At 36.4% G+C, this 9,767-nt stretch overlaps 2 protein-coding genes across 2 annotated transcripts; one reads left to right on the forward strand and one right to left on the reverse strand.

The window, feature by feature from the left end:
• Positions 1-2,914: 2,914 nt before the first annotated feature.
• On the forward strand, positions 2,915-6,427 carry LOC121785347 (protein NDL2-like). Its single transcript, XM_042183729.1, has 11 exons — positions 2,915-3,089; positions 3,938-4,037; positions 4,454-4,551; positions 4,674-4,762; positions 4,851-4,911; positions 4,994-5,080; positions 5,201-5,278; positions 5,375-5,431; positions 5,520-5,575; positions 5,657-5,792; positions 5,895-6,427. Exons 1-11 carry the CDS (start codon positions 3,030-3,032, stop codon positions 6,114-6,116), a joined length of 1,044 nt encoding a protein of 347 aa, XP_042039663.1. The 5' UTR covers positions 2,915-3,029; the 3' UTR covers positions 6,117-6,427.
• Positions 6,428-6,613: 186 nt separating this feature from the next.
• LOC121783268 (homeobox protein ATH1-like) lies at positions 6,614-9,697 on the reverse strand. Its single transcript, XM_042181297.1, has 5 exons — positions 9,047-9,697; positions 7,702-8,493; positions 7,281-7,636; positions 7,142-7,202; positions 6,614-7,056 (listed from the first exon to the last, which is right to left on the reverse strand). The coding sequence occupies exons 2-5, from the start codon at positions 8,350-8,352 to the stop codon at positions 6,892-6,894; spliced, it is 1,233 nt and encodes a 410-aa protein (XP_042037231.1). The 5' UTR covers positions 8,353-8,493; positions 9,047-9,697; the 3' UTR covers positions 6,614-6,891.
• Between the last annotated feature and the right edge of the window lie 70 nt (positions 9,698-9,767).

Genomic DNA, 9,767 nt, shown 5'->3' on the forward strand with positions numbered 1-9,767 from the left:
TTGTTTATCTATTCTAAAATTAGATTTTTCATACTTTTTAAGGACGGATTAAGAAAATAGTTCATATTTTTAGAGACAGATAAATTAGTTTTCAAAGTTGGTATGTAGTGAATAAGCTCCATATAAATATAAATTTTGTTGTTTAACGATATACTAGGTGGTTTTATGCACTCCTAACCTTGTAATTAGGGAAAGTGGGAAATAAAAATGATGGATTTTTTTGTTTGGATTCTTTTAATTTACAGACCACCAACCATTTGATTTTAACCAAGAATAGTTAAATGAAAATGGATTGTGGAAATTACCCAAATTGAGGTTAATGTAAGAAAATGACGTACTCAACTCAATTTGAAATGGATGTTTTTGTTCATGCAATTCAGCCATGTTTTAATATAACTGTATGTATATTTTGCTAAGAATATTATACACATGCTCTGATTAACCAATGACAAATCCTACAAGCGGATCTCATGGGTTCAAATATAATGAAGGTCATAGAAAGATATAAATGATGCGATGATAGTCATTGGCGATGGACAATAGACGTCACCCGAACATCAAAAGGTTGGGCTGACGTTGTGCATATGCGATTGACAGTCGCTCCAAATACTGAATTTAATTAACGTAGGGACAACTATAAAACTAATATATATATATATATATATATATATATATATATATATATATAGGAAAATGATCAATACAAAACTTGATCTCAATACAAAATCCAGACCAAATCCTGACCATGATATTTGACAATCCAATGGTCAATAATTAAACAAAAACACGGAGGGTCATTGTAAAGCAGTTTTAGGTCATATTATAAACTTTGGGTTTGAAGTCATGTTAAGGTCATTTCATGTCATCCTTACTATAATGACGTAAAAATAGGCTTACAATGACCTAAAAATGACTTTTGTATGCTTGGTTCTGCATTTTTGTATTAAGAATGATTTTGCACGGATCAAAACCCTATATATATATATATATATATATATAGGGAGATGATCAAAATAAGTATGTGTTTAAATCCAGAAATGCAGACCAAATCTTGGCCCTAGGATTAGATGATCTAATGGTCAATAATTAACCAAAAACACGGAAGGTCATAATTAAACAATTTTAGGTCATATTATAATATTTGGGTTTAATGTCATGCTAAGATCGTTTTAGGTCATGCTTTGTTAGCATGACCTAAAAATTACCTAATTATGACCTAAAAGTGACCTAATTATGATATTGTTCTGCGTTTCTGTATTTAAATCTAGTTTTACATAGATCAAAACCTATATATATATATATATATATATATATATATATATATATATATATATATAACAACAATAAGAATTGTTGTTTCACCTCACTTGAATGTTCCAAATAGTGACTCTGATTTCATGCTCTCATTATTTTATCATTCAATATGATACGTATATCATTGACTCCTTTGTGCTCTTACAATTTACCTACGTAAAAAATAAAACTAATCGAGAGGATAGTTGAAAAACACAAAAGTTGAAGCATAAAACCATTTTGTATACATGTAATGATTACTCCCATTAAACTAACTGGTGTTCATTAGTTCATCTTCTCCATTTATTAGAAGTGTTCCATACTTACAATTTAATTATATTCTCCTAGTTTCGAATAGATTCTAGGCTACAGTTTATAAAATAAATAGCCCAAATAATGTGACTTTTTTAATGCATAAAATATGACATCTAATTTTCAAATTTCATGTTCATAATTTAGTATGTTTTTTTTAAAAAAAAACTCATTACCTTACCAATAATAATTATTGATATCTAGCTAGGCTCTGGATTTTGTGCATGCATGTATTAATTGTTAGTGGATCTCCACCATAATACACATGAATACATAATTTTATTCATTTTCTATTTTAAACTATGGGCAAACGTTATTTATAATATTTCGATCTATATACTTTTATTATTGCAATCTATAGCTATTATCTAAGAATTTAGTACAGTTTCGATTATTTTAATTGTATCTGGTTGATATTGAACAATTATTTATCTACATATTAAAATTGAACATAGCCTGCATTTACCTCTACGTGTTTATTATTAACCGTCTCATTCAAAATCAATCCAGTTTTTAAGAAATCTATAAAGAACTGTGGAAAAAAAATTAGTGGAATATGCATCTCATTTTTCATATTTATTTTAGTAATAAAATATAAATAGAATTAGTTAATAAATTATGAGATCTATTTATAAATAATAAGACTAAAATAAAATGACAAAATGTAGTACTTCAATTTTTTACAACTAAAGAGAGTACTATTCATCTTTAATTGATTACACAGAAAAAGCACCTAGAATCCTAAAAAGTTGTAAAGTAACTCTATATTATTTCTCATCACATCACACACATATTGCACTATTTCCTGGAATATTTTCGTTTCTGTTTGAATATGTAATTCTTTATTTATTCTGATTTGTTTGTTTTTTTGAGAATCTTCTTCAAACTGATACATTTCCTTAAAATGAAATTTATCTCATTTAAATGGAACGGATGGATATTTCTTATTTTCTTTCCTCACGAAACTACACAATCAGCAAAGGCTAATCACCATAAAATAGAAAAAGAAAAGGAAAAAGAGAAAATGCAAAGAAAAAAAAAGAAAAAAGAAAAGAGAGAGAGAAATCCAGTGAGGAGCGACGAGGACAATTGTGTCATTTCACAAGCGAAATGTGTCGGCCTCTAACTCTAGTCAAAATCCAGTGTGTCATGCTCGGGCCCCACTCTGTTCCAATTCAAAGCCCAAACACAGAATCGTCGGTGACTCAGTTAACGTTGGACTCAACTCACCTCTACATACACCTATACATACATATTCACACTTGCACATTATAATATTATTATAAACGTGTAGAGAGAGAGAGAGAGAGAGAGACGTGGGTTGGTATATTTAAGCTGTGGATGATACCAAATCGAACGCGTTTGGAGCTGGAGAGAGGGAGATTAAAATAATTAGAGAGAGAATTTGAAGGAGAGGAAGTGCAATGGCGGACTCCAGCGAATCCGTCTCCATTGATATGGAGTCCATACCATTCGCCGGAAAGGTCAAACTCAAAACCACCGCTCGCATTATGCTTATACACGCACATATATACATGTTTTGTGCATATACAGCTGAAGTTGTTTGTGTGCGTATTGGTTTTTGTGAGGAAGTTATGCGAATTATTAGCTGAAGTAGTTCGTAGAGCTGCATTTTTGAATAGCAATGCGATTTTCCTGAATTTGGAGGATTTTGGAAGGAAGTCTATGTTTATGCATTTTATTTTCTTCTAGATAAAGTGCTTCAATTTCTCATTTACCGATGACTTTTTGAGTGAAGAAAGAGCTTGTTTCGGTAAATTTACCGTAGCATCGATATGTTGATTGAGTAAGGATCACATTTTGGGAAACAGAAGTTCATTTTTGTAGCATGATTTTGTGAAGCAGGTTTTACCTGTTTTGACAAGTGAATTTCACATTTGATGCATTTCCATCGATCTGTTTTTCATTGCTTTTAACTCTATTTGTATATCAATCATGATCGTATGTGTGCGAGTGGAATAAGATATGAGGAAAGGAAAAAAAAAATTAAGCTCCTTTGATTCCAACTATACTTACATGCAACAATTTGTGGTTCAGATTCTCAATCTTTACTTAATACTGTAGTAAGTTTCAAATGTAAATATTATGGCATAACTTTCGTATCTACTCACGGAAAGTCATTAGCTCAAGCTAGCTGGATTATTTAAAGCAAGTTACAGTCTCTAAATAAGCAAGAAAAGCTTCCTGTAAAGCAAGTGGAATCAGAATTTCTTAGATTGAATTAGCTGGTGGAATATTTTGCTCTACTTGACGTATTTTGGAGATTAGGTGCCGACCTTGACAAACTCGGTTCTTTCATGTTGGTTTACAGGAGCATATTATCAAGACGGGTCATGGTTCTGTCTCTGTTGCTGTATTTGGAGACCAGGACAAGCCAGCTCTTATTACTTATCCCGATCTGGCTTTAAACTGTAAGGAAACTGAACTGAATTCTTACCAACTGTATTTGTTGATTTCGACCAATTTTTTGATGTATTGTGAATACTCTTATCGATGATTGAATCTTGCTAATGTATTTCTCATTAACAGTAATACCAAACAAAAAAATTGTGGTGTGATATCTATTCACTAAACTACCTGCTTTTGAGCTGCCACTTATGCTTCAAATTTTGACATGATATTTCTTCTTTGGAATGTTATTATAGTTGGATTGAAATATTACAAGATGCGTTTGGATCATTTTTAGCCTTATATATCTTGGTTTTTAAATTACAAAGTAAAACATTTTCTCTAAGATGCTGGAAGTGTGATTTTAAAGTCTACAGCACATTGTACTTCTAAATTTGCAGTTGATATGTGACTTGTTTGTTTGCATGACACCAAACAGATATGTCCTGTTTCCAAGGGTTGTTCTTTTGTCCAGAAGCATTTTCTCTCCTTCTCCATAACTTCTGTATTTACCACATCAGTCCTCCAGGTCATGAGGTCGGTCTCGTAACTCCTTGATAATTTATATAGTTATTTACAAAGTAGTTCACCTTCATTGACACTGTATGCATTCAGTTTTGCTGTCTCTTACCTGGCACTTCTGTCAAGAGTTATTGCAGTTAGGAGCTGCTGTAGCTGGCCCTGATGAACCTTTACTGACTGTTGATGAATTGGCTGATCAGATTGCTGAAATCCTCGACTATTTTGGGTAATTCAAGTGGTTTAGTTTTAACTGTTGATAATAAGTTCGTCAATACACATGGTTTCGAGCTAACTCACACTCAATCTATCTCCAGGCTTGGTTCGGTTATGTGCCTGGGTGTAACAACTGGAGCTTACATTCTTACCCTTTTTGCTGTAAGTTGTTTTCACTCACCTGTTGCATCCATATATCTGTTGTGTGTCTTCACCAGAAAAATCACATGCCACTTTATTGCAGCTGAAACACTCACGACGTGTCATGGGTCTTATTCTTGTTTCCCCTCTGTGCAAATCACCATCTTGGACAGAGTGGTTATGTAATAAGGTTCGCTACTTTTCTGTTTCTCCTTGTTTCCTCACGTTCTAACTCTGCAGAAATTCGGTATCTGGTTTGGAAAACGTGACAGAGATTACAAGTTTCACGAGTATGGTGAACTGTTTGCAGGTGATGGCCAATTTGCTTTACATCTGTGGCATGTGTGGCATAGTAAAGGAGCTGTTGCTCATGCGATACTTCAGCAAGGTCTGTCTGGTATTCATTTTGTTTAAAAATGTTAAAAGGAATCATTTCGTTTGAAAAATATGCTAAAATTGGATTTTTTTTTCAATGGTGCAACAGGAAGTTCGTGGTGGTGTTGATGTACCTGAGTCGGATATTGTCCAGTCTTGCAGAAGAGTTAGTTCCTTGCTTTTTTTTCTCAACACATCACGATTTTACCATTTCCAAGTCTCATATAAGTAATTACATTTTTAAACTATTGCAGTTGTTGGGCGAGAGACAGAGTCCTAACGTGCTGCGCTTCCTTGAAGCTATGAACGAGTAATCTCCTTGACACTATAGAAGGTCAAGACTTCGATACCCCAAATAGAGTTTTAACTTTTATCATCTGCTGCCTTGCAGGAGGCCAGACCTCAGCAATAGCTTGAGGAAATTGAAGTGTCGATCCTTAATTTTTGTTGGCGAAAACTCTCCTTTCCACGACGAAGCTCTTCACATGACTTCAAAGCTAGACAGAAGATTCAGTGCCTTGGTTGAGGTAAGCTAACCTAACCTAAACTAAACTAAACTAAACTATCCACGTAGCTGCTCTCATACAAAGCATACCCTCACGTTCACCTCACACTCTGATTTGTTGCAGGTTCAAGCATGTGGCTCGATGGTCACAGAAGAGCAGCCCGATGCCATGCTGATCCCACTGGAATACTTTCTCATGGGCTATGGCCTCTTTAGACCCTCCCACTTGAGCGTAAGCCCAAGAAGTCCGTTGAGCCCGACCAGCATTTCACCCGAGCTTTTCTCGCCCGAGAGCATGGGGCTGAAATTGAAGCCAATAAAGACAAGAATCCTGGGACAAGTGTGAAGAGGATGAACGTGCAGAATGGTCAATTTTTTTGTGTACTATGGAGCTAGAGCATGCTCGAAAGAAGAACCATAGCAGGGGAGGAAGCCATAGGAGGCTTTGTAGATAGAAAGAATGTCAGCAGAGAAATAGATAAAGGGAAAGAATATATATATACACGAGAGAAAGGGGTAAATTATTTTCTTTTAATTTTTTGGTTTTTTTTCCCACTTGTAAGTCTAGAGAAGAATTTAGTGAGAGCTATTTCTATTTCCAATAATAAATTATATTTATGCAGGGAATATAAAATAAAAGGAGGGCGTTGTATTTCATTTTGTAACCTTTATATTTATTCTTGGCATATTTATTAAATTGAGATTATTTATTCTTGGCATATTCTTTCTTCCCAATTGGATCATACCCCCCCCTAAAAAAAAGAAAAAAACTTTGCCAAGTTGGAATAACCATCAAAGAAAATTCATGCATTCATATTCACATGATTTTATGTTGAGGGTCCGACTCCGATACCATATTGAACTACCATCTCGTCTACAAATCGAAAATTGGTCCGGTTCTGATATCATATTGATTACACCATCTTGTCAAGAAATGAATACTAAGTAGTATTCAAGATTCCTCAACATAGTTCTTACTACATACCAAGAAAATGGATCCCAATGCTCAAAGCTTGAACATGTACAATTTGGATGTAAAATGGCTTAAAATCTTGATGGCATTTGTAGTATTGGCAAACCTATCTTCTTCGTCTTCATCTTCATCATCGTCATAGACATCATCAATCCACTGTGAATCTTCTGCTCTCGAATCGCAGAAGATTCCTATGGATCCCATTGGTATCTTCTTGGTTTCTTGGAGATTTCCTTTTGTTCATCTCTGCATACATTTCCTCTATCATCGGCTTCCAGAGTCGAACGCGTGCATTTATAAACCAATTCGAGACCTGTTACATACATATATATCATCAATAAACCATAATCAAGATTCAATCAAAGCAACATTGCAAAAAAATTATCATTTCTATGTACCTGGCTCCTTGTAAGCCCACTGTTCAATGCTAGCAAGTGCTTCTCTGCATCTTTCGGATACCTGGAAATTTTCGTAGCATTTTTAGAAGGATATCTGATTATGTAGCGGGGGAGACGAAGAAGGGCTCGGGCGCCTTACGGGTGTAGAAAGTTCTGGAACATCCACGCCCTGAGCACCGAGACAGATCTCTCGGGGAGGCCTCTCTGAGGCCTCCAAAGCTGGTGATCCCTCTCCTTGAGCTGCTGGATTGCCCACTGCTTCTCTATGAAGGATGTCTCGAATGACCTGTTCTCTCTCGTCTCTCCCTCATCGTGCCGTGCTGCTCCCATTGACAAAATGTGGCTGCAGATCCTCCCCCGGAGGTCTCTGTACATGGCAGAGACCGTGGGGAGGGCGAACCGGGCGTGTAGGTTCGGATCCAGCTCGATCACAGCACGAAATGCAGAGACGACGGTGTGGATTTCGTCTAGACATTGGCTGTATTGATTGTCCACCTATGTGTAAAATGGTAAGAATCAAGAATTAATGGATTGATTAAGGAATTTAGTTTTTTTTTTACCAGTTGTAGTAAAGATATGAGATGCTTTTTCTTGGATTCATTGTTGCTGTTGGTATTGCTTTGCTCCGTCTCAAGCCCGCCCGAGCAGCCAGGGAACGTCGCTCCCTGGTTGCTCTCGAGGCCGTAGCAGGCGAACTCAGCGAGTATCTCCTGCAATGCCAGGAAGAAACTGGATCCGTTCAACGTGAGGCTGCTGCTGCTGCTGCTGCACAACGCGTTGTCTGATCCAACGCGCCTCCTGTCCAACGATGTGTACCTGCTCACGCCCGATGATCTTAGCTCAGAACCCCCTCCTACACGACAAGGAAGAGACGTTGCAATGCTCAACGACAGCTCCTTGTTAGGGTCCATCGAGCTCAGCCTCTCGTGCTCCTTCAGCATCCACTCGTTCATCATGACAGAGCTTTCTTGAAGCTCGGGGCTATCCACGCCTCCGTTGAAGCCCCATCTCGTGCTAGCATCATACGGAAGGCCTCCAAATCCAGCCTCAAACATCGGGTTCACACAAGCACTAGGATTGCTACTAATCCCCTCAATGTACTTCCCGGGAGTCCAAAACTCGTCTCCAACGTGACCACTCGCCACCATTTGGCCACGGCCTAATGTGATCGGGTCCTCCCCAAAGGCCGGGGGCAGGGGAATTCCTGCCATGATATGGCTTTGAATATGCCGGTCCACTAAATCAGTGTAACTCAGGGAGATCAAGCCCGAGGCCAACGAGCTCCCTTCTGCAACGGGACCATGTTGCCCCGTTGCAGCGTTAGACTGCGTATTGAAACCCAACCCTTAACCCTGAAAGATGCAAACACACCATACATCAATGAGGATTCCAAATTCAAGTGGTGTTTCAGTCTCATATTTCATTTCATTCTCACTTGCAAGAGTTAGATATATGTCACTCAAGTATGTAAATATGCAAACACTACACAAAATAGACCAAGTTTTTCATTGTGTTGCTCAATTATATTTATGTATACATAAATTTTTTTTTACAAAACATCATCATCTAAACACAATAAAAACTTAAAATTTCTTGTGAAAGAGATGGGATCATAGAGTTGGAAAAATCTTTATTTGAGTAATTGAGTATCATAAAACCAGAGCTACACTAAAACAAAACACAAAAAAAAGAGCAAGTTTTTCATTTGTTTTGCTCAATCATATTAAAAAAATTCTTACAAAACATTATCAGTATAACACAATGAAGGAAAAAACTTGAACTTTATTGTGAAGTGAAAGAGATCCTCATAGTCTTAAAATGAGCGTCATAAAAGTAGAACTATTTAACTAAAAAGCAAAGACAGATTTAATAAAAATAGGAAAATGGAGTAATAAACAAACAAACCTTATTATCCTCAAACAAGTAGTGTTTTGCAATGAAGAAAAGATCTCAGGTGAAATGCAGTTTCCCCTTCAGTGGATTGATTGATTGCAAGCAAAAAACAATAATGCAAGAAAATAAAAATTACTTAGAGGGAAGCAAATGATAAACAGCCTAAAAGAAAGTGAGGTTTGATCTTTACTGATCACAACAACCATATGTAGGAAATCATTGGTTACCCTTTCTTCCTAAACAGTTTATAATAATCAGAAAAACCAACAAAAGACTATTTCTCTCTCTCTAAAAATTCTACTACTAATTCTTGCAAGAATACTTACTAAAACCCCACCACCATTCTGTAAAAACAAGACAACAATGAATAAAAGGCCAAAAACCAACTGCAAAAGTGAGCTGTTTTTATTTATTTATTCTGAGAAAAAAAGAAAAGTGGGATTTCTTTTCATCCAAGAAAAATTGCAAAGCCCAAGAAACTGAGGGATTGCAGAGATTGGCTCAGAAAGAAATCAAGAATCGTTCACAACAGATCTCCTCTCTTTCTTAAAAGAACTCTTCTTTTAACACAAAATAGATAGATTCGTAGTTAGAGCATCTCCAGTAAGACTGGAAGTCAAATAGCTCTCACATAGCCTTCATACTGCCACATCATCAGCATTACAATTCTCCTGCCACATCAGCTTGCCACATCAACTGGACATCAAATAGCCCTCACATCCCCCGGGAGTCG

Source organism: Salvia splendens, chromosome 21 (genome assembly GCF_004379255.2).
Source record: "Salvia splendens isolate huo1 chromosome 21, SspV2, whole genome shotgun sequence".
NCBI lineage: Eukaryota > Viridiplantae > Streptophyta > Magnoliopsida > Lamiales > Lamiaceae > Salvia > Salvia splendens.